Below are 25,771 nucleotides of genomic sequence, written 5' to 3'. Positions count from 1 at the left end.
ACAAAGAGTCAGACACAACTGAAGTGACTTAGCAGGCATGCATAGATGTCTTCACATATTCAAAAGATGGTGACTTCTCTCAACAGTTCCACAAAAGCAGATAGAAGTTGTGAAAGTGAAGTGAAGTCGCTCAGTCATGCCTGACCCTCAGCAACCCCATGGACTGCAGCCTACCAGGCTCCTCCGTCCATGGGATTTTCCAGGCAAGAGTACTGGAGTGGGGTGCTTAGAAGTTAGGAGGAGATAAATAGCAAATTTTCTGTTTAGAGCTGTTACTGTGTGGAATGGGCTGCCCTATGACTTAGTGGGCTTCCCTAGTGGCTCAGCAGTAAATAATCTACCTGCAATGTAGGAGACACAGGTTCAATGTGGGTTCCATCCCTGGTTTGGGAAGGTCTCCTAGAGGAGGAAAATGGCAACCCACTCCAGTGTTCTTGCCTGGGAAAGCCTGTGGACAGAGGAGCCTGGCGTATTACAGTCCATCAGGTTGCAAGAGTCAGACACAGGGCTTCCCTGGCAGCCCAGTGGTAAAGAGCTCACCTGCCAGTGCAGGAGACATGGGTTCGATCCCTGGTCTGGGACAGTCCCACATGCTGCAGAGCAACTAAGCCAGTGCACCACAACTACTGAAGTCCATGCACCTGTAACCTGTGTTCCACAACAAGAGAAGCCACCACAATGAGAGGCCTGCATCTAGAATGTAGCCCCCGCTCGCCACAACTACAGAGAGCCCGTGCAGCAACAAAGACCCAGCAAGGCCAAAATAAATAAATAAACAAAAATCTTTTAAAAAAGAGTCAGACATGACTTAGCAACTAAACCACCACCACCTTGAATTAGTGAGCCTTGAAATAGTCAAACATATATTCAACTGGAACTTCTTTTATTTTCTTCCGCTCTATTTATTTTTTATTTTTTAAACTTATTTATTTTAATTGGAGGCTAATTACTTTACAATATTGTAGTGGTTTTGGCCATACATTGACATGAATCAGCCATGGGTTTACATGTGTACCCCATCCTGAACTCCACTCCCACCTCCTTCCCCATCCCATACCTCTGGGCCATCCCAGTGCACCAGCCCTGAGCACCTTGTCTCATGCATCAAACCTGGACTGGCAATCTATTTCACATATGATAATATACATGTTTCACTGCCATTCTCCCAAATCATCCCACCCTCGCCTCCTCCCACAGAGTCCAAAAGACTGTTCTATACATCTGTGTTTCTTTTGCTGTCTCGCATATAGGGTTATCATTACTATCTTTCTAAATTCCATATATATGTGTTAGTATACTGTATTGGTGTTTTTCTTTCTGAATTAGTTCACTCTGTATAATAGGCTCCAGTTTCATCCATCTCATTAGAACTGATTCAAATGTACTCTTTTTAATATTCTGTTGTGTATATGTACCACAGCTTTCTTATCCATTCGTCTGCCAATGGACATCTAGGTTGCTTCCATGTCCTGGATATTATAAACAGTGCTGTGATGAACATTGGGGTACATATGTCTCTTTCAATTCTGGTTTCCTCGATGTGTATGCCCAGCAGTGGGATTGCTGGGTCATAAGGCAGTTCTATTTCCAGTTTTTTAAGGAATCTCCACACTCTTCTCCATAGTAGCTGTACTAGTTTTCATTCCCATGAACAGTGTAAGAGGGTTCCCTTTTCTACACACCCCCTCCAACATTTATTGTTTGTAGACTTTTGGATAGCAGCCATTCTGACCTGCATGAAATGGTATCTCGTTGTGGTTTTGATTTACATTTCTCTGATAATGAGTGATGTTGAGCATCTTTTCATGTGTTTGTTAGCCATCTGTATGTCTTCTTTGGAGAAATGTCTGTTTAGTTCTTTGGCCCATTTTTTGATTGGGTCGTTTATTTTTCTGGAATTGAACTGCAGGAGTTGCTTGTATATTTCTGAGATTAATTCTTTGTCAGTTGCTTCCTTTGCTATTATTTTCTCCTATCCTGAAGGCTGTCTTTTCACCATGCTTATAGTTTCCTTTCTTCTGCAAAAGCTTTTAAGTTTAATTAGGTCCCATTTGTTTATTTTTGCTTTTATTTCCATTACTCTGGGAGGTGGGTCATAGAGGATCCTGCTGTGATTTACGTCAGAGAGTGTTTTGCCTATGTTTTCCTCTAGGAGTTTTATAGTTTCTGGTCTTACGTTTAGATCTTTAATCCATTTTGAGGTTTTTTTGTGTGTGTATAGTGTTAGAAAGTGTTCTAGTTTCATTCTTTTACAAGTGGTTGACCAGTTTTCCCAGTACCACTTGTTACAGAGATTATCTTTTCTCCATTGTATATTCTTGCCTCCTTTGTCAGAGATAAGGTGTCCATAGGTGTGTGGACTTATCTCTGGGCTTTCTATTTTGTTCCATTGATCTGTATTTCTGTCTTTGTGCCAGTACCATACTGTCTTGATGACTGTGGCTTTGTAGTAGAGCCTGAAGTCAGGCGAGTTGATTCCTCCAGTTCCATTCTTCTTTCTCAAGATTGCTTTGGCTATTCGAGGTTTTTTCTATTTCCATACAAATTGTGAAATTATTTGTTCTAGTTCTCTGAAAAATACCACTGGTAGCTTGATAGGGATTGCATTGAATCTGTAGATTGCTTTGGGTAGTATGCTCATTTTCACTATATTGATTCTTCCAATCCATGAGCATGGTATATTTCTCCATCTATTAGTGTCCTCTTTGATTTCTTTCATCAGTGTTTTATAGTTTCCTATATATAGGTCTTTAGTTACTTTAGGTAGATATATTCCTAAGTATTTTATTCTTTTCATTGCAATGGTGAATGGAATTGTTTCCTTAATTTCTCTTGTTTTCTCATTGTTAGTGTATAGGAATGCAAGGGATTTCTGTGTGTTGATTTTATATCCTGCAACTTTACTATATTCATTGATTAGCTCTAGTAATTTTCTGGTGAAGTCTTTAGGGTTTTCTATGTAGAGGATCATGTCATCTGCAAACAGTGAGAGTTTTACTTCTTCTTTTCCAATCTGGATTCCTTTTATTTCTTTTTCTGCTCTGGTTGCTGTGGCTAAAACTTCCAAAACTATGTTGAATAGTAGCGGTGACAGTGGGCACACTTGTCTTGTTCCTGACTTTAGGGGAAATGCTTTCAATTTTTCACCATTGAGGATAATGTTTGCTGTGGGTTTGTCATATATAGCTTTTATTATGTTGAGGTATGTTCCTTCTATTCCTGCTTTCTGGAGGGTTTTTTTATCACAAATGGATGTTGAATTTTGTCAAAGGCTTTCTCTATCTATTGAGATAATCATATAGTTTTTATCTTTCAATTTGTTAATGTGGTGTATTACATTGATTGATTTGTGGATATTAAAGAATCCTTGTGGTCAGGTGTGGATGTGAGATTTGGACTGTGAAGAAAACTGAGCACTGAAGAATTGATGCTTTTGAACTGTGGTGTTGGGGAAGACTGTTGAGAGTCCCTTGGATTGCAAGGAGACCCAACCAGTCCATTCTAAAGGAGATCAGTTCTGGGTGTTCTTTGGAAGGACTGATGCTAAAGCTGAAACTCCAATACTTTGGCCACCTCATGTGAAGAGTTGACTCATTGGAAAAGACTCTGATGCTGGGAGGGATTGGGAGCAGGAGGAGAAGGGGATGACAGAGGATGAGATGGCTAGAAGGCATCACCAACCTGATGGACATGAGTTTGAGTAAACTCTGGGAGTTGTTGATGGAAGGGAGGCCTGGTGTACTGCGATTCACGGGGTCGCAAAGAATCGGACACAACTGAGGGACTGAACTGAATTGAACTGCATCCTCGGATAAAGCCCACTTGGTCATGATTTATGATCTTTTTAATATGTTGTTGGATTTTGTTTGCCAGAAGTTTGTTAAGGATTTTTGCATCTGTGTTCATCAGTGATATTGGCCTGTAGTTTTCTTTTTTTGTGGCATGTTTGTTTTGTTTTGGTATTAGGGTGATGTTGGCCTCATAGAATGAGTTTGGAAGTTTACCTGCCTCTGCAGTTTTCTGGAAGAGTTTGAGTAGGACAGGTGTTAGCTCTTCTCGAAATTTTTGGTAGAATTCAGCTGTGAAGCTCTCTAGTCCTGGGGTTTTGTTTGCTGGAAGATTTCTGATTACAGTTTCAATTTCCATGCTTGTGATGGGTCTGTTAAGATTTTCTATGTCTTCCTGGTTCAGTTTTGGAAAGTTATACTTTTCTAAGAATTTGTCCATTTCTTCCAAGTTGTCCATTTTATTGGCATATAGTTGCTGATAGTAGTCTCTTATGATCCTTTGTATTTCTGTATTGTCTGTTGTGATTTCTCCATTTTCACTTCTAATTTTGTTGATTTGATTCTTCTCCCTTTGTTTCTTGATGAGTTTGACTAATAGTTTGTCTATTTTATTTATCTTCTCAAGAACCAGCTTTTAGCTTTGTTGATTTTTGCTATGGTCTCTTTTGTTTCTTTTGCATTTATTTCTGCCCTAATTTTTAAGATTTCTTTCCTTCTACTAACCCTGGAGTTCTTCATTATTTCCTTTTCTAGTTGTTTTAGGTGTAGAGTTAGGTTATTTATTTGACTTTTTTTTGTTTCTTGAGGTAAGCCTGTATTGCTATGAACCGTCCCCTTAGCACTGCTTTTACAGTGTCCCATAGGTTTTGGGTTGTTGTTTTTTCATTTTCATTCATTTCTATGCATATTTTGATTTCTTTTTTTATTTCTTCTGTGATTTGTTGGTTATTCAGAAGCATGTTGTTTATCCTCCATATGTTGGAATTTTTAGTAGGTTTTTTTTTTTCCTGTAATTGAGATCTAATCTTACTGCATTGTGGTCAGAAAAGATGCTTAGAATAATTTCAGGTTTTTTTAATATACCAAGGCAATATTTATGGCCCAGGATGTGATCTATCCTAGAGAAGGTTCCATGTGCTCTTGAGAAAAAGGTGAAATTCATTGTTTTGTGGTGAAATGTCCTACAGATATCAATTAGGTCTAACTGATCCATCGTATCATTTAAAGTTTGTGTTTCCTTGTTAATTTTCTGTTTAGTTGATCTATCCATAGGTGTGAATAGGGTATTTAAGTCTCCCACTATTATTGTGTTTTTGTTAATTTCCCCTTCCATACTTGTTAGCATTTGCCTTACATATTGTGGTGCCCCTATGTTGGATGCATATATATTTATAATTGTTATATCTTCTTCTTGGATGGATCCTTTGATCATCATGTAGTGTCCTTCTTTGTCCCTTTTCACAGCCTTTGTTTTAAAGTCTATTTTATCTGATATGAGTATTGCTACTCCTGCTATCTTTTGGTCTCTATTTTTGTGAAATATCTTTTTCCAACCCTTCACTTTCAGTCTGTATGTGTCCCTTGTTTTGAGGTGGGTCTTTTGTAGAGAGCATGTATAGGGGTCTTCTTTTTGCATCCATTCAGCCAGTCTTTGTCTTTTCATTGGAGCATTCAACCCATTTACATTTAAGGTAATTGTTGATAAGCATGATCCCGTTGCCATTTACTTTGTTGTTTTGGGTTCGAGTTTATACATCCTTTCTGTGTTTCCTGTCTAGAGAAAATCCTTTAGCATTTGTTGCAGAGATGGTTTGGTGGTACTGAATTCGCTCAGCTTTTGCTTGTCTGTAAAGCTTTTGACAGAATGTGGTCCACTGGAGAAGGAAATGGCAAACCACTTCAGTATTCTCGCCTTGAGAACCCCATGAACAGTATGAAAAGGCAAAATAATAGGATACTGAAAGAGGAACTCCCCAGGTCAGTAAGTGCCCAATATGCTACTGGAGATCAGTGGAGAAATAACTCCAGAAAGAATGAAGGGATGGAACCAAAGCGAAAACAATACCCAGTTGTGGATGTGACTGGTGATAGAAGCAAGATCCGATGCTGTAAAGAGCAATATTGCATAAGAACCAGGAATGTCAGGTCCATGAATCAAGGCAAATTGGAAGTGGTCAAACAGGAGATGGCAAGAGTGAACGTCGACATTCTAGGAATCAGCGAACTAAAATGGACTGGAATGGGTGAATTTAACTCAGATGACCATTATACTACTGTGGGCAGGAATCCCTTAGAAGAAATGGAGTAGCCATCATGGTCAACAAAAGAGTCTGAAATGCAGTACTTGGATGCAATCTCAAAAATGACAGAATGATCTCTGTTCATTTCCAAGGCAAACCATTCAATATCACAGTAATCCAAGTCTATGTCCCAACCAGTAACGCTGAAGAAGCTGAAGTTGAACAGTTCTATGAAGACCTACAAGACCTTTTAGAACTAACACCCAAAAAAGATATCCTTTTCATTATACGGGACTGGAATGCAAAAGTAGGAAGTCAAGAAACACCTGGAGTAACACGCAAATTTGGCCTTGGAATGCAGAATGAAGCAGGGCAAAGACTAATAGAGTTTTGCCAAAAAAATGCACTGGTCGTAGCAAACACCCTCTTCCAACAACACAAGAGAAGACTCTACACATGGACATCACCATATGGTCAACACTGAAATCAGATTGATTATATTCTTTGCAGCCAAAGATCGAGAAGCTCTATACAGTCAACAAAAACAAAACAGTAGCTGACTGTGGCTCAGATCATGCACGCCTTATTGCCAAATTCAGATTTAAATTGAAGAAAGTAGGGAAAACCACTAGACCATACAGGTATGACCTAAATCAAATCCCTTATGATTATACAGTGGAAGTGAGAAATAGATTTAAGGGACTAGATCTGATATGTAGAGTGCCTGATGAATTATGGATGGAGGTTCATGACATTGTACAGGAGACAGGGATCAAGACCATCCCCATGGAAAAGAAATGCAAAAAAGCAAAAATGGGTGTCTGGGAAGGCCTTACAAATAGCTGTGAAAAGAAGAGAAGCAAAAAGCAAAGGAGAAAAGGAAAGATATAAACATCTGAATGCAGAGTTCCAAAGAATATCAAGAAGAGATAACAAAGCCTTCCTCAGCAATCAATGCAAAGAAATAGAGGCAAACAACAGAATGGGAAAGACTAGAGATGTCTTCAAGAAAATTAGAGATACCAAGGGAACATTTCATGTAAAGATGGGCTTGATAAAGGACAGAAATGGTATGGACCTAACAGAAGCAGAAGATATTAAGAAGAGGTGGCAAGAATACACAGAAGAACTGTACAAAAAACATCTTCATGACCAAGATAATCACGATGGTGTGATCACTCACCTAGAGCCAGACATCGTGGAATGTGAAGTCAAATGGGCCTTAGAAAGCATCATTACAAACAAAGCTAGTGGAGGTGATGGAATTCCAGTTGAGCTATTTCAAATTCTGAAAGGTGATGCTGTGAAAGTGCTGCACTCAATATGCCAGGAAATTTGGAAAACTCAGCAGTGGCCGCAGGACTGGAAAAGGTCAGTTTTCATTCCAATCCCAAAGAAAGCCAATGCCAAAGAATGCTCAAACTACCACACAATTCCACTCATCTCACACACTAGTAAAGTAATGCTCAAAATTCTCCAAGCCAGGCTTCAGCAATACGTGAACCGTGAACTTTCAGATGCTCAAGCTGGTTTTAGAAAAGGCAGAGGAACCAGAGATCAAATTGCCAACATCCACTGGATCATGGAAAAAGCAAGAGAGTTCCAGAAAAACATCTATTTCTGCTTTATTGACTATGCCAAAGCCTTTGACTGTGTGGATCACAATAAAGTGTGGAAAATTGTTCAAGAGATGGGAATACCAGACCACCTGACCTGCCTCTTGAGAAACCTATATGCAGGTCAGGAAGCACCAGTTAGAACTGGACATGGAACAACAGACTGGTTCCAAATAGGAAAAGGAGTATGTCAAGGCTGTATATTGTCACCCTGCTTATTTAACTTATATGCAGAGTACATCATGAGAAACGCTGGGCTGGAAGAAGCACAAGCTGGAATCAAGATTGCCGGGAGAAATATCAATAACTTCAGATATGCAGATGACACCACCCTTATGGCAGAAAGTGAAGAGGAACTAAAAAGCCTCTTGATGAAAGTGAAAGTGGGGAGTGAAAAAGTTGGCTTAAAGTTCAACAGTCAGAAAACGAAGATCATAGCATCTGGTCCCATCACTTCATGGGAAATAGATGGAGAAACAGTTGAAACAGTGTCAGACTTTATTTTGGGGGGCTCCAAAATCACTGCAGATGGTGACCGCAGCCATGAAATTAAAAGACGGTTACTCCTTGGAAGAAAAGTTATGACCAACCTAGATAGTATATTAAAAAGCAGAGACATTACTTTGCCAACAAAAGTCCATCTAGTCAATGCTATGGTTTTTCCAGTGATCATGTATGGATGTGAGAGTTGGATTGTGAAGAAAGTTGAGCGCTGAAGAATTGATGCTTTTGAACTGTGGTGTTGGAGAAGACTCTTGAGAGTCCCTTGGACTGCAAGGAGATCCAACTAGTTCATTCTGAAGATCAGCCCTGGGATTTCTTTGGAAGGAATGATGCTAAAGCTGAAACTCCAGTACTTTGGCCACCTTATGCGAAGAGTTGACTCATTGGGAAAGACTCTGATGCTGGGAGGCACTGAGGGCAGGAAGAGAAGGGGACAACAGAAAGATAGCTGGATGGCATCACTGACTCGATACACATGAGTCTGAGTGAACTCCGGGAGTTGGTGATGGACAGGGAGGCCTGGCCTGCTGCTATCCATGGGGTCGCAAAGAGTCGGACATGACTGAGCGACTGAACTGAACTGAAAGCTTTTGATTTCTCCTTCATATTTGAATGAGATCCTTGCTGGGTACAGTAATCTGAGTTGTAAGTTTTTCTCTTTCATCACTCTAAGTATGTCCTGCCATTCCCTTCTGGCCTAAAGAGTTTCTATTGAAAGATCAGCTGTTATCCTTATGGGAATCCCCTTGTGTGTTATTTCTTTTTCCCTTGCCGCTTTTAATATTTGTTCTTTGTGTTTGATCTTCATTATTTGATTAATATGTGTCTTGGGGTGTTTCACCTTGGGTTTATCCTGTTTGGGACTCTCTGCGTTTCTTGGACTTGGGTGACTATTTCCTTCCCCATTTTAGGGAAGTTTTCAACTATTATCCCTCAAGTATTTCTCATGGTCTTTCTTTTTGTCTTCTTCTTCTGCGACTCCTATGATTCGAATGTTGGGGCATTTAACATTGTCCCAGAGGTTTCTGAGGTTGTCCTCATTTCTTTTAATTCATTTTTCTTTTTTCCTCTATGCTTCATTTATTTCTACCACTCTATCTTCTACCTCACTTATCCTATCTTCTGCTTCCATTATTCTACTGTTGGTTCCCTCCAGAGTGTTTTTGATCTCATTTATTGCATTATTCATTATTGATTGGCTCTTTTATTTATTCTAGGTCTTGTTAAACATTTCTTGTATCTTCTCAATCCTTGTCTCCAGGCTATTTATCTGTAACTCCATTTTGTTTTCAAGATTTTGGATCATTTTTACTGTCATTATTCTGAATTCTTTTCAGGTAGGCTCCCTGTCTCCTCTTTTGTTTGGTTTGGTGGGCATTTATCATGTTCCTTTACCTGCTGCCACCTGACCTGCCTCTTGAGAAACCTATAGGCATGTCAGGAAGCAACAGTTAGAACTGGACATGGAACAACAGACTGGTTCCAAATAGGAAAAGGAGCACATCAAGGCTGTATATTGTCACCCTGCTTATTTAATTTATATGCAGAGTACATCACGAGAAACGCTGGACTGGAAGAAGCACAAGCTGGAATCAAGATTGCCGGGAGAAATATCAGTCACCTCAGATATGCTGATGATACCACCTTTATGGCAGAAAGTGAAGAGGAACTAAAAAGCCTCTTGATGAAAGTGAAAGAGAAGAGTGAAAAAGTTGGCTTAAAGCTCAACAGTCAGAAAACGAAGATCATGGCATCTGGTCCCATCACTTTATGGGAAATAGATGGGGAAACAGTGGAAACAGTGTCACACTTTATTTTGGGGGGCTGCAAAATCACTGCAGATGGTGATTGCAGCCATGAAATTAAAAGACGCTCACCCCTTGGAAGAAAAGTTATGACCAACCTAGATAGTATATTAAAAAGCAGAGACATTACTTTGCCAACAAAGGTCCATCTAGTCAAGGCTATGGTTTTTCCAGTGGTCATGTATGGATGTGAGAGTTGGACTGTGAAGAAGGCTGAGCGCCGAAGAATTGATGCTTTTGAACTGTGGTGTTGGAGAATACTCTTGAGAGTCACTTGAACTGCAAGGAGATCCAACCACTCCATTCTGAAGGAGATCAGTCCTCAGTGTTCATTGGAAAAACTGATGCTGAAGCTGAAACTTCAATACTTTGGCCACCTCATGCGAAGAGTTGACTCATTGGAAAAGACTCTGATGCTTGGAGGGATTGGGGGCAGGAGGAGAAGGGGATGATAGACAATGAGATGGCTGATGGCATCACCGACTCGATGGACATGAGTTTGAGTGAAATCCGGGAGTTGGTGGTGGACAGGGAGGCCTGGCGTGCTGCGATTCATGGGGTCGCAAAGAGTTGAACGCGACTGAGCGACTGAACTGAACTTTACCTGCTGAGTATTTCTCTGCCTTTTCTGTATTCTGTCAGTTTGTGGTCCTCTTTATTGTGGAGGTTCCTCCCTGTGTTGGACGCGTGGCTTGTCAAGGTTTCCTGGTCAGTGAAGCTTGTGTTGGTGTTCTGGTGGGTGGAGCTGGATTTCTTCTCTCTCGAGTGCAATTAAGTGTCCAGTAGTGAGTTTTGAGATGTCTCTGGGTTTGGTGTGACTTTTGACAGCCTGTATATTGAAGCTCAGGGCTATGTTCCTGCTTTGCTGGAGAATTTGCATGGTTTGTCTTGCTCTGGAATTTGTTGTCTCTTGGGTGGTGCTTCGTTTCAGTGTAGGTATGGAGGCTTTTGGATGAGCTCTTATCAATTAATATTCCCTGGAGTCAGAAGTTCTCTGGTGTTCTCAGGTTTTGGACTTAAGCCTCCTGCCTCTGGTTTTCAGTCTTATTCTTACAGTAGCCTCAAGACTTCTCCATCCATACAGCACTGATGACAAAACATCTAGGTTAATGGTGAAAAGATTCTCCACAGTGAGGGACACCCAGAGAGGTTCACAGAGTTACATGGAGAATAGAAGAGGTAGGAGGGAGATAGAGGTGACCAGGAGGAGAAGAGGGGGAATCAAAAGGGGAAAGAGCAATCTAGCCAGTACTCAATTCTTTGTGTCAACTGGCACTTCTTGAGTGCTTATTTGTGTGACAGATACAAAGGATTCGAAGGCAAAATAGCAAATTCTACATTTGAGAAGCTCATTATTTGAAGGTTGTATGTAATAAATTTTTTAAAAAGTGCAGTGTGACAAAGGCACAAAAAGATGTGTGTAGAGTGCTGTGGGCACAGAGAAGGGAACAGCCAGTTTGTGAGGACGGAGACTGGAGGGGTGAGCCGGAGTGTGGGAGGGGCTGCCGCTCCCCCCCACCCCCAGTGCCCAGGCACTGCCCTGGAAACACCGTGGACCCGGGGCGGGTCTGCCCTGAAGCCAGAAGGCCGCATGAGGCCAGATCACTAAGCAGAGACTCTTGAGTTGTATAAGAAACCAAATTCAGCAACCTCAAAGGCCCTTTCAAACTCTAGTTTTCCTACTGTTTAAGAAAATCTAAAGGACTAGTGAAATTGGATTCTTCAAGAGGCTTATTTAAATCTCTATAAATAGACTTAATTTTCTGTCTCTGTGATGAAATTAACACTATCCAGTCCTTAGGATTTTCAGGCTATGCCTACAAATTGTCTTATTACCAAATACTCTGACTTCAGACATGTGTGTTCACGGCAGGTGGCGCTCTCTACCATTTCTAATTCCTTACTCAAGTGAATCAGTGCCTCCTTGTTACGATTTTCTCTCACTTAATGGAAAGGAATGTTGGAATGTCTCAGCATGGTCAGGTCACAGATGTTTAGCCTCATCTTCCTGGAGCACTGTGGCAACACAAGAACCTAAGTCAGCACACTACCATGAGTAATTCCATACATTCTCAACAGTCCTGGCACTTCTGCTTGGAAGATACTGACTCCTGAATTCAAGTCTTGAATGTTTGTAAAGTGGAAATGAACTGGATTTCAGATATGTTGTTTTAGCATTTAATATTATTAGAAGGCCATTCTTGTAATTTACTATTTTTTTAATACTTTTATTTATTTTTGGTTGTGCTGGATCTTCATTACTGTGCGTGGGTTTTTGCTAGTTGTGGCAGGCAGGAGCAACTCTTTACTGTGTTGTATGGGCTTCTCATTGCAGTGGCTTCTCTTGTTGCAGAGCATGGGCTCTAGGTGCAGGCTTCGGTAGTTGCAGCACCTGGGCTCAGCAGTTGCAGTTCCAGGGCTCTAGAGCTCGGACCCAATCCAGTAGTTGTGACCCAGAGGTTTAGTTGCTCCGCAGCATGTGGAATCTTCCCGGACCAGGGATCAAACCTGTGTCCTCTGCATTGACTGGTGGATTCTCACCCACTGTGCCACCAGGGAAGGCCAAAAGGCCATTATTTTTTTTAAAAAAGGAAAAGCACATTTGCCTTTACAATTGTAATTACTTACAATTAAAGTTTACTGCACAACCACAAAAGTTTTGTGGAATGAGTCAGAACATAAATAAATAATGAAATAGGGAGTTCCCTGGAAGTCCGTGGTTAGGATTTGGCACTCACTGCCGTGGCCCAGGTTCAGTCAGTGAGCTGAGATCCCACAAGCTGTGTGACATGGCCAAAAATTAAGAAGAAGAATGAAATAAAAGGTCAGAGCGTGCCTGAGCTTTTGTTACGACAAAACAGTATTCTCTAAAAACTGGTGGAACTCTTTTTGTTAAGAGGCAAACTAGAAGCTTTGTGAATTTCTGATAATACTGATTGATTTTAAGTCGCCCATTGCCTCCAGATAACACTGAAGTGTTATTTCATCCTGCAGATCACACAGAGCAGCTTTGTCTTGGAATCCTAAGAAACCGTCTTAAACCTGTCTCTCTGGTTTATAATTACTGACCGACTTCTACCCTAGGATGATAACACATTGTTAGCAACCATATCTAAATAGTCCCTAAAATTTAAGAAGCAGTTCTAAGATTTTGTTCACCACAATACATTCATCTCAGATAAGCATAATTAACCACAGAGTGCTCCTTTCTTTCTTTTTCCTTTTTTCCTAAATAAATCCCTTCATGCCCGCTTCCACCTTCCTGGTTTCCTTTTTCTTCCTCATTGCCAGTTCTGCTGCTTGTTTTGTTCTTTTCTAAGTGCTGCAAATGTAGCGCTCCAGTTACACTGAAACTGGGAAAATCCAAAAAAAAAAGGTTATTAAAGATAGTCACAAGACCCAGAGATTTAGATAACTACTGGATATTTTTTACATAAATTATTTTTATTGCGTGAAAATGTCATAATTCGTAATGATTAGACTACTGGATATTTTTGTACTGGATTACATGCTGTATCTTTTTGATCTCTCACTGACAAATCCCATCCACATCGTGTGTTGTGTGCCATTCAAGAGCCCTGCAGGATCTTTCAAGCCATGTCTCAAACTTGAACTTCAAAGTCCGTCTTAACTCATCCTTACTTGATCTGCCCCTAACACATTCCATGTGAGTACTTAGGAGGTGATGTGCTGGCGTAATACTAATACTTTCCTAGTAACACACGATTCGAGGATATACCAATGTTTTATTTTTAGTAAACTTTTTCTTGAAGTATAACATGCATTTTTAAAATGCACAAATCCTAAGTACATAGTAGGACAAATCTTCACAAAGTTAAAACATCCATATAACCTGCACCCACCCAATCAAGAAACAGAACGTTATCTCTCTTGCACAGTGGCCAGGTAGCCCTTCCTATCTCTTTCATCCTCACCAAGAGGAACCACTATCCTGACTTCTTAACACCATAGATTAGCTTTGTCTGATTGGCTTTATATCAATAGAATCACTCAGTACTCTTTTGTGTCTGGCTTCTTTTGACTTAACGTTTTGTGAGCTGTATCTATGTTGTTGTGGGTCATTCATTCTCGTTGCTGTATAGTATTTCATTGAATACATATGCCACAAGTTCACTGTTGATGGGCATTTGTGTTGTTCAGGTTTTATGAATAATGCTACTGCTATGTAACAACAGTCTTGAGGCACCACCTTTTTTAAAAAGCGAACTACATACAAGATATTTTTGCATTCACATCTTTTTCCTCTCTTTCTCCACAGAACACTATTGGAGAATGGCAAACTGTTTTCTGCATCGCTGCTGCTATCAATGTATTTGGTGCCATTTTCTTCACACTATTTGGCAAAGGTGAAGTGCAAAACTGGGCTGTCAGTGATCACCAAGGACACAGAAACTGAAGGAACCAATAAATAATCCTATCTCTATTAATGTATCTTTGTTTATCATGTAACCTAAAAGTGCCTTTGATATTTTAATGTGTAAGCAATCTATATACAAGAAAAAATTGTACTAGAAAAATTGTATTAGATTTGTAAGGCTTGTAATCATGAAATGTCACTAGTTGCCATATAGGCAAAATTAGCTATTTTTGATTATTATTAACCTGTTTGCTGGAACTTACAATTCAGGGTCACATATCTGGCTGCAAGTCAGGCAACCCGCAATAGGGGAGTTCTATTTATTTATAAGACCATACCTAAAGAGATGAGCTGAAATAGACCCTTCTATACCTTTGCTTAATTAAGGTGGATAATAATTCTCAGGTCTTGTTAAACATCTGTTTTTGTACACCTTCCTCAAAAAATTATTTGTCATCAGCAATCCCTGACATGTAGGTCTCAAACTTTAGCCTCTCCACGGAGCTGGCAGCCACTGTATCATTCAGCCTGGCAACTGCACTGAGGGAAGCATGCCCAGGCAGCTGCCACATGTCCCCTCTCTGGCTTCAGGGACAGTGCCCAGCACTTAGGCAGCATCCAAGACCAGGGTCAGTGCCAAGGCTTTGGATGGTATTCTTCCCCTGGGGCTGTTAATGTGTGGATGAAGCCCTGAGCCAACAGGGACAGCGCGATCCACAGTCATGGTTTCCATGCACCCTCTCCCTTCCCTTCCCAGCACACTGGAGTATTGCCTGGCATGTAACCTGCAAAAGAAAGTGTGATGCCTAATTAGCCACATATAACATCATCCTTGATGATCCTACCTTCACATGGATCAGAGTATAAATCTTCAAGTCCTGTGTTCTAGGAGCTACACCAGAATAATTAAAATATAAAAAGAAGAAAAACATTTTTTTCTGTCTTACACCTAAGTGTCTGGTTGCAGTTCAAGGCTAAAGTGACTTCTACTTCCACATAACCTGCAACCGGTGGTGTTGGTTTCTTTAATCTTATTTTTCCAGTTTTTCCTGGACCATCTTCCAGTGGTTTTGAGCATGCTTTGAGGGCATTTATGTGATTTAGAACTTGATTTATGTTTCATTGTGTATGTTCAACACTACCTGTAATATTTTAACTAAAGCTATTTAATGTAATATGATGTGTATACATTCTGTAAATTAATTTTTAAATCTGTAAATAGCTTTAAGTTGCTATGGTGATATTTCTTTTATAAATCAAAATAAACCTTTCTGGAATGATTTTTTGGGGGGACCTGACAGTTCTGTGATATCTTCTAGTACCCACAGTGGCTATTTTACATCCTTCCTGCCATCTTCCTCAAACCACTGGTCGACCTCTGCATGCATCTCTACCACCACCTGGGCAGGATACTTGGTCCTCTGAGTGACGCAGCATCACAAACCCCTACGGCCATCAGCCTGCCCTTCCTGTTCTCAAAAGGGTCCACTCTTCCCACTAAAACATATGCTTGCATCAGTGATTATATCTTCTCCACCTCCACTAGACCTTGCTTCAGTAATTCCTCTTTAATTTGCTTCCTCAGTCTCTACCTCTCTTCTTGTTCTTTCCCTTCTGTCTCAAAGACACACAAAAGCCTTCTCTAGCCTTTAAAAAGCAAAAATACCAGGGACTTCTCTGGTGGTCTAGTGACAAAGACTCTGCACTCACAATGCTGGGGGCCGGAGTTCAATCCCTACTCAGGGAACTAGATCCCACGTGTCCCAGCAAAGATCAAAGATCCCGTGTGCCCCAACTAAGACCTGACCAAATAAATACTTTTAAAAATACCAAACTCTCCCAGGGACATAAAAATGGTCCAGTGGTTAGAACTCAGTGCTTTCACTGCCAAGGGCTGGGGTTCAGTCCTTGGTTAGGGAACTAAGATCCTGCAAGCAGTGCTGCTTGGCACAATAACAGATAGATGATAGGTAGATAGGGTAGCTTAGATAGTGAAGAATCTGCTTGCAATGCAAGAGACCTGGGTTCGAACCCTGGGTTGGAAAGATCCCCTGGAGAAGGAAATGGCAACCCAATACAGTATTCTTGCCTGGAGAATCCCATGGACAGAGGAGCCTGGCGGGCTACAGTCCATGGGGTCCCAAAGAGTCAAACACAACTGAGCGACTAACAGTTTTACTTTTCACTTTCAGATAGATATATACACACATATATATGAAATATTTCTAGAGTGATAAGAGACTGGAAACAGTAGTTCCTTCTGTAGAGAAAAAATGGTCTACGGGGTGGGGAGGTGGAAAGGAGATTCATTTTCACCTTTTGAAATGCGATAGTATAACCTGCTGCTGCTGCTGCTGCTGAGTCGCTTCAGTCGTGTCCGACTCTGTGCGATCCTATAGACGGCAGCCCACCAGGCTCCCCCGTCCCTGGGATTCTCCAGGCAAGAACACTCGAGTGGGTTGCCATTTCCTTCTCTGAGCGATAGTATAACCTAGTCACATAAAAATATCACTTAAAAAACAAGACACCTGTTACTCAAGCTACTGTGTAAGCCCCACCAGGCTTTCCACTGCCTAATGGACATCCCCAGTGAGCTGTCTTCACTTCACCTGAGAAGTTTAAATCCAGCCTAACTCCCTCACCCCGTTCCCCCAGTAAATAACCATTCCCATCACGATCCTCACTCCTGCTAAGGGTTTCATCTCCCTGTCATGAGGCTCAGGCTTGAAGTCATTTGTTATTCTTCCTCCTCCCTCATCTCCCACCTCACCCTCAACCCTGTTTATAATTAACCACCTGTATTTTCCATTCCAGTCTTTTTAAGACTCTGGAATTTTTTTTTCTTAAAGCTCTTTGGCCATCTCCCAAATAAGATCTTTGCAGCTTTTGTTTCCACCTGGAATAGACAAGTAACCTCACTGCCTTTAGTCTGAACCTCTTGTGCCTGACTTCCCACCTGTGCTGGGTTATTAGTCCAAGTACATCCCACCTCCCAGACCAGGATGCTCCCACAGGGTGAAACGCTCCCACCCCACTTCCCTCTGCCCACCCAACAATTCCTTTACCCAGTATGCTGCAGACCACAGGGGTCCTAAAGAGCTGGGGAGACTGAACAGCAACATCTTAGCTGCTTAATGATTACTTGGTAAATAACCCATTGTTACATGTATTGATTTTTTTTAACTCATTATTACTTTTTCAATAGACTGTTTTCTTCTCAAAAAAGAAACTGAATAAATGTAACACTCAATACAGAAAGGATATGCTAACCTCAAAGTAAGTTATAAGTGGCAGTCATTGGTGAATGGTTTTGAAAGTATTTGAGAATAGCTCAACCCGATATAGACAAAATAATTCTCCCAGTTATACAGCAAGTATTTTCCACACATTCATGAGGTGCTGGGCTTGTTCTTGTACCTGCAATACAGTGTGAAAAAAACAAACCCCTTCTCCCATGAAGTTCACATCCTGATTTATCAAACCTTTTCCTTCATGGGGTCCAGCCTTGGAAATCTTCTATGGAGATTGTCACTATCCACCTAACAATCAAATCCAGGGCAAACAAGCATGCCAGCTGACCTCAGGAAGCTGAGTTACGAAGGAAACAGAGGCAATGCTGGAGTCAGCAGTTTGTGTTAACCATTGTAATGTCCTTCCTGCTTCAGCCTTTGTTTCATTTTCAAGAAATCAGAGATGTTTGAATTTAGATCCTATTGCAAAGTAAATGATTTCTCTGAGGGAAGTTCATCACTGTTAAATAAAATTGCCCCAACAGAAAAACAGTGGTCAAGTATTTAAAGTTAAAGGCAGGAAGCACCCTATAGGAAACGAGCTGGTTCCTCTTCCTCTCAGGAAAAGCACGTTACTGCCTCAGATGACTAGATATGAGGTGAACGTCTAATTTCCATTTAAAAAATAATTTTTTCATAGAAATGTAAAGTGGATCACAACACCTTTTCAGATGCCTCTGTCTTTTAGAGCAACCATAAGAAAAGCCAGTTATAAAAGTTTGTGCTTTAAGAGGGTAACACAGAAAGTAATTTCTTAGAGCTCTGCTATGGCAAGCTTTGAGTACAGGAAGTACTGAAACCAAATGAAATGTAACCCCCTTCCCTGCCACCCTTTTCCGTGTGCCTTGATGAGGAAAAACACTAGTAGTTTTCCGAGTGCCAGCTTACTTTCACTTTATCTTGACGTAGGGGGAGGAGGAAGCTGACATCCAGCCCTGCCAGTCCTGTGCTTCTCGGTGAGGAGCTAGAAAAATAGTCAAGTGACCGCTTTCCTCTCACAGTCTCCCTGCCGGGATAGGCTGTGCTTGGGACAGGGAATCCTCCTTCTGTCCTAAATGTTGTGTTAAGTCTCTTCCTGTCACACTCTCTTCAGCAGAAACCACTGAAATATGCTAGCCCTTCGAGGGTCACTGTCTCTGGGCGATCAAGTGCATACTGGCCTCGTGTTGCATTAGAGCCATTGATAGCCCCTCACTTTGAGTATTTCACAATTTCACCTTCACTCCGCAGCCTGAAACTTGAGCTTCCCACAGAAGTTTGGTTGAGATTGAAAGTGATCGAGATAGGATATACAGCCTTTTAATGCTCAAGAACTGTTCGTGAAAAGTATTGGGATGCTGTCAGAGGAAATTCCAATTGGTATATTGTATAAATTACCTATACAATATGTATGACGTGCGTGCATGCTAAGTCACTTCCATCGTGTCTGACTGCGACCCTAAGGACTGTAGCCCGCCAGGCTTCTCTGTCCATGGAGATTCTCCAGACAAGAATACTGGAATGGGTTGCCATACCCACTTCAAGGGGATCTTCCGGACCCTGGGATCAAACTGGTGTCTTGTGTCTCCTGAACTGACAGGCAGATTCTTTACCACTAGCACCACCTGTGAAGCCCAGTATGTGTGATAATGCACTTTTTTTCCCCCCTGCAACAAAGCTAGTTTAGGTGTCTGCTGTGCTTTGAGTTGTTCTGTCATTAGTCGCAGGGCATTCACAGAGGTCTCTTTTTGATCATCAGCTACATCAGCATACGACTGGTGACAGCATGTGTATTTCACTGTCACATGATTACCTCCCTTAGTATCCACAGATATACCCCCAAATATGCAGGCAACAAGACTCAGTTAAAGCTGGGATCCAAGATACATGCTCTGTTAATGGAGAGGTCTTTGCAGCTTACAGGAACCCCACCAGCAATCTTGGCTCCCCGTGCCAACTTCAACCAAATAAGCCCACTGACTCAAACTATTACATTGAGTTGGGAATTTTGTATCACTATCTCAGCTCAATGCATGACATTAGGGAATGTGTAGCTATTCTATGTTTATTCTATAGCACTATGAATCTTTTTAATGTTTTCTACAAACCTAAGTATGTTGATATGATTCAGTTGCTTCTATGGAAAAAAATAATAATTCATTATTTCCATTCCTGAAATAGAAAACATTTAAAAAGGGGAAGGAACAGAGGAGCCAAGGACACCGACCGTGACTCTGCAACTACCATTCCTGCTATCAGCAAAGATGGGTGATGGTTAGAGCCCGTCGTCCATGTCTGAGGAGCTCAAAGCAATCCTGAGAAAGAAAAACAGAAACTTGAGAAATCAGGCTCCCTGACTTCAGACTATGCTATTAAGCTAAAGCAGTATGGTATTGGCACAAAGACAGACTTATAGATCAATGGAACAGAATAGGAAGCCCCAAAATAAGCCCATTCACATATTCTCAATTAATCTATGACAAAGGAGACAAGAATAATATTGAAGAATATTGAAGTCTCTTCAATAAGTGGTGCTGGGAAAACTAGACAGTTACATATAAAGAATGAAATTAGAACATTCTCTAACACCGTATACAAAAATAAACTCAAAATGGATTAAAGACCTAAATGTAAGACCAAAGACTATAATACTTTTAGAGGAAAACATAGGCAGAAGAGTCTCTGACATAAATCACATCAATATCTTTCTGAACCCACCTCCTTTGTTGTTCAGTCACCCAGTAGTGTCCGACTCTTTGCGACCCCGTGGTCTACAGCTCACCAGGCATCCCAGTCCCTCACCATCTCCCCGTTTGCCCAAGTTCACCTCCTAGAATAATGAAAATAAAAACAAAAATAAGCAAATGGGACCTAATTAAACTTAAAAGCTTTTGCACAGCAAAGGAAACCATGAACAAAATGAAAACACAATCTTCAGTATGGGAGAATATATTTGCAAATGAAGAAACCAATAGGGGATTAATCTCCAAAATGTATATTTTTGTATAAACAGTGCATGCAGCTCAATATCAGAAAAACAAACAAGCCAGTCCAAAAATGGGCTGAAGATCTAAATAGATATTTCTCCAAAGAGGACACATAGATGGTTAAAAAGCACATGAAAAAGTGCTCAACATCACTAATTATGAGAGAAATGCAAATCAAAACTACAGTGAGGTGTCACCTCACACCAGTCAGAATGGCCATCATCAAAAAATTTACAAGCAGTAAGTGCTGGAGAGGGTGTGGAAAAAACAGAACTCCCTTAAACTGTTGGTGGGAATGCAAATTGGTACAGCCACTATGAAAAACAATATGGAGGCTCCATAAAAAACTGAAAATAGAGCTACCAAATGAAGCAGCAATCCTATTCCTGGACATATATCTGGAGAAAACCATAATTTGAAAAGATGCATGCCCCCCAATATTCATTGCAGCATGGTATACAGTAACCAAGACATGGAAGCAATCTAAATGTCCATCAACAGAAGAATGGGAAAAAAGATGTGGTACATATACACAGTGGAATATTGTTTTTGTTGTCATTTAGTTGCTAAGTCATGACTGACTCTTTTGTGACCCCGCAGACTATAGGACTCCTCTGTCCATGGGATGTCTCAGGCAAGAATACTGGAGAGGGTTGCCATTTCCTTCTCCAGGGGATCTTCCCGACCCAGAGATCAAACCCATATTTCCTTCGCTGCAGGTGGATTCTTTACCACTGAGCACCAGGGAAGTCAACAATGGAATATTACTCAGCCATAGAAAGAATGAAATAATACCATTTGCAGCAACATATATGGACCTAGAAATTATCATACAAAGTGAAGTAAGTCAGACAAAGACAAACATCATATGATACTGCTTATATTTGGAACTTAAAAAATGATAGAGATAAACTTATTTACAAAACAGAAACAGACTCACAGACTTCGAAAATAAACTTATGGTTGCCAAAGGGTTTCAAAAGGTGGCGGGGGAGGAATAAATTAGGAATTTGAGATTAACAAATGTGCACTACTATAAAATAAATAACAAGAACCTACAATATAGCACAAGAAACTCTTTTCACTATTCTTTAATAACCTATATGGGGAAAGAATCTGAGAAAGAATGGATATATGCATATGTACAACTGAATCACTTTTCTATACACCTGAAACTAGCACAACATTGTAAATCAACCATACTCCAGTATAAAATAAAAATTAATTTAACGTTTAAAAATCATGTCTGATTCCCCCCAGGCTTGGACCTAGTTTGAGGTGATATGGCTAACTGTACCAGGAAAGTTAGGACCACTGTCGGTTCAGGACAATGTTGACCTAGTGCCTCCTGCAGGAAGATAGTGAAGAAAATCAGCCTGAACACCAAGGACACCTGCTCCTTCTGTGGCAAAACCAAGACGAAGAGGGAAGCCGCAGCTCACACGTGAAACCGGAGGCTGGTGGGACCTGGACCACACCACCACTGGTACCCTTGCAGTGAAGCCGCCTTAGAGACTGAAGGAGCTGAAAGAACCAGTGGAAGCAACACCGCTGAAAACATCACCAGCCTATAATAAAATAGTTAATTTATATAACAGCTACTCCAACAACAAATCGTCTTTGAACAGTCAATGGAAATACAAATCATTACAACATTTTTGGAGAGTAAGTTGGTAGTAAGTCAAAATTAAACATATTCATTAAACCAAAAAGTCTGCCTATGGTAATCTAGCCTAAAAAGTACTTGAACAAGCACCAAGCATTTTTTAGAGTATTGTCAGTTTTTCATCAGTAAGGAGATTGTTAAAGAAGTTATGGTACCTTCATATAAGAGAATACTATGCAGCCATTAAAAAGTAAGCATGCTGAAACAGAGACATAGGAAAATGTCCATACAATTTGTTTGAAGATGAAAAAGAGCTACCTAACAAAACACATTATCTTATTATATTTTTGTTAAGAAATGAATTATGGATGTGTTGATATATACATGCGAAAGGATCTGTTAATAGTAATATAAAATTAGACAGTGAAAAGAAAAAAATACTGGAAAATATCTTTATCATTTAGGAACAGGGGAAAAATTATCTTTTTTTAGCATTTATTTTTTTGGCTGTGCTGGGTTTTAGTTGAGGCCCATGGGATCTTTTTAATTGTGGCATGCAGAATCTTTAGTTGCAGCATGCGAGATCTAGTTTCCCAACGAAGGATTGACCCTGGGTCCCCTGAATTGGAAGCATAGAGCCTTAGCTACTGGACAACCGGCGAAGTCCCTGGGAGTAAAATTAAATGGTCTTCAGTACATTAAGTACTTCTTTCAGCAAAACATACCAATCAAAGTTAACAGATACTGGAGTAGAGGAGATTGCAACATCTTGTCCATAGAAAAGATTAATATCTAGAATATTCAAAGAGCTCCTACAGATCAACAAGAAAAAGTGAGAAAACCCAACAGAAAAATGAGCAATGAATAGGCAATTCACTTAATAGAAGACAAGATGTCAAACAAGTATATGAAGAGCTGATTAAATTCCCTTGTAGAGACTGGTCCAGTGGTCCAGCCAAGGTGGTCCAGTGGCTAAGACTTTGTGCCCCCAATGCCAGGGGCATGGGTTCTATCCCTGGTCAGGGAACTCGATCCCACATACTGCAACTAAGAGTTCAACTAAAAATCCTGAGTGCGACAGCTAACCCAGCACAGCCAAACAAATAAATATTTTTTTAAATAAATAAAAGACTTCACTGGTGGTAGAGTGGATAAGAATCCTCCTGCCAATGCAAGGGACACAGGTTCCATCCCTGGTCTGGAAAGATTCCACATGCTGCAGAGAATTCAACCAAGCCCCAGTGTGCCACAGCTACTAAGCCTGAGTGTTGCAACTACCGAAGCCTGTGAGCCCTAGAGTCCGTGCTTCACAAGAGAAGCACCGCATGAGAAGCCCATGCACTGCGACCGAGAGGAGCCCCAATCGCTGCAACTAGAGAAAGCCCTTGAGCAGCAACGAAGACCCAGTGCAGCCCAAAATGAAATACATAACTCTAAAAAGAAATAAATACAGATTATTCTTCTAATTAATGAATTCCCTTGTAATTATAGAAACAAAAGAAATGCAAATTAAGATATTCCTTTCAAACCATCAAATTGATAAAAATTAGAAAGTTTGATGTCATCAAGTGTTGGCAAAGGATGTGAGGAGAAATTACTGTCCACAGGGAGAAGGGAATATAAACTGGTGTATCCGTTCCAGAAAGCAAAATGATTGCATTTAAATTAAATAAGAATATGTCCTTTGCCCCAGTACACTGCCCCACATCAGGTTATTTGTACCAGAGTAATTCTTGCTCAAGTCCTGAAGGGAACGTATACACCACACTGTTCCTTGTGACAGAGCTGGAGGTGAGCCAGGTGTGCCTCATTAGGGAAACAAAGAAATAAAATGTGGTGACTTTTGCTGAGGAATAATATCACCCAAGAACATGCAGAGACCTCAGAAAGTGTTGCATAAGAAGACTTAATAGCACAATAACCACTTCCAAACATTAAAAACCCATACCAAAATGTGATATTTTCCAGAGATACTTGCATAATGTAGAACATATAAGGATCACAGAGTGAGTGGTGACCCAGGGGAGGAAAATGAAAGCAGAATTAGAGAGAAAAAATTAAAAATAAAAACAATGGGCTTGCCCTGAACCTAAGGTCCTATAAACAGAAGAGTATTAGATAAAAGTAACTTTTAAGCAGGTACTCGGAAAGTGTTGAAGATGGGCCGAGGGAGAAATACTTCCCTTTCTTCTGTTCACTCTTCCACATTCTTTAATTTTTTTTTTAGAATAACTGTGCATTACTTTGATAATTAAAAATAGAAATATTACAGAAGAGTAGTCTTTTGGACTATTAGGGAAATGTTCATAATATGAGGTATAGTGTGATTCCATTTACTTTTGTTTAATAACAGCTTTCTGAGATACAATTCACACACCATAAAATTCATCTTTTTTAAAGTGTACAGTTCAATAGTTGTTAGTACATTACAGAGCTTGTGTGCCCATCACACATTTAATTCCAAAACATTTCATTAGCCCAAAAGGAAACTCCATCTCCCCCAGCTCCAGTCCGTGCCAGCCACTAATCTAGTTTCTGTCTCGAAGTGCTGTCTGTGTGTCTGGCTTCTTTTTAGCATGTTTTCAAAGTTCATCCACGTTGCAGCATGCATCCACATTTCATTCTTTTCAGTCCCAAATAATATTCCATTAAATGGATAGATCACTTTTTGGTTATCCAGTCATCAGCTGAATTCTTTCCACTTTTTAGCAGTTAGGAATAATGTTGCTATGAACATTCATGCATGGTGGTTTGGAGGGGCATATATTTTCATTTCTGTTGAATATAGCAATTCCATTTTTGTTTCAATAAAATAGGCATAGAAAAAAAATCTGAACACACACACACCAAAATGTTAACAGAGGTTATTTCTGGACAGGTAATTATTTTTTTTCCTCCTTTGAGCATTTTTATTTAAAATTTTTGAAAATAAAAATTGATTGTTTAATCAGGAAAAAAAACATATTTTTAAAAGAAAAACAAAAACAAAGCCTCAGTGTCAGCCTGGAACTGATGCCCTGTCTTTCCAACACCAAACTCAGAGCCACTGGCGCTGGAGCTCTTGGCTGGAAAGTTCCACGTCCTCCCCCCCCCCCCCCCCCCCCAGCCCCACCAGTGTCACCACTTTCAAACATTGCACCTCACCCTGGGCGTAAAGTGGCTTCTGTGGCCTACAAAGTGGCCCTTGTTGATATTCCTGTCAGCCACAGGCCATGCCAAATGACCCATATTTACTTGCCAAAAAAACACAGGATACCGTGGAGGCTGCCATTCAGTTTAGGTATCTTCTTTGCTCCATATCCTGGGATAATGTCCATCAGTTTCACTGTAACAGTTTTATATTTTTAAAGAACTGATTATTGAAGCATGTACGCGTGCGCGCGAACACACACACACACACACACACACACACACATACCCCTCTCTTCAGAAGCTTGGACACACACATATACGCACACCTCTCTTCAGAAGCTTGGACACACACACACACACACTTCTCTTCAGAAGCTTGGACACACACACACACACACACCCTCTCTTCAGAAGCTTGCACACACACACACCTCTCTTCAGAAGCT

The 25,771-nt window shown here is 40.6% G+C and overlaps 1 protein-coding gene and 1 long non-coding RNA gene across 4 annotated transcripts in view; one reads left to right on the top strand and one right to left on the bottom strand.

Moving 5' to 3' along the window:
- Positions 1-15,612, top strand: part of LOC120860407 (sialin) — an 87,068-nt gene extending 71,456 nt beyond the window's left edge. For 2 of the 3 annotated variants that reach the window (XM_040236208.1, XM_040236209.1), the window contains exon 11: positions 14,233-15,612. In XM_040236208.1, the coding sequence (XP_040092142.1) occupies positions 14,233-14,370 (138 nt within the window). In that variant the 3' untranslated portion in view covers positions 14,371-15,612. The remainder of the gene's footprint in view (positions 1-14,232) is intronic. The other variant, XM_040236210.1, reaches the window with a different exon arrangement.
- The window catches only part of LOC120860410, a 13,717-nt gene continuing 258 nt past the window's right edge, over positions 12,313-25,771 (bottom strand). The window contains exons 2-3 of the long non-coding RNA XR_005720317.1: positions 25,450-25,518; positions 12,313-13,306 (exon numbers count right to left, since the gene is read on the bottom strand). This is a non-coding gene — a long non-coding RNA (uncharacterized LOC120860410). The remainder of the gene's footprint in view (positions 13,307-25,449; positions 25,519-25,771) is intronic.

The sequence above is a fragment of the Oryx dammah genome, unplaced genomic scaffold (assembly GCF_014754425.2).
Source record: "Oryx dammah isolate SB20612 unplaced genomic scaffold, SCBI_Odam_1.1 HiC_scaffold_11072, whole genome shotgun sequence".
NCBI lineage: Eukaryota > Metazoa > Chordata > Mammalia > Artiodactyla > Bovidae > Oryx > Oryx dammah.
The sequence above is the reverse complement of the archived record's forward strand: the minus strand, read 5'-3'. Positions and strand labels throughout refer to the sequence as shown.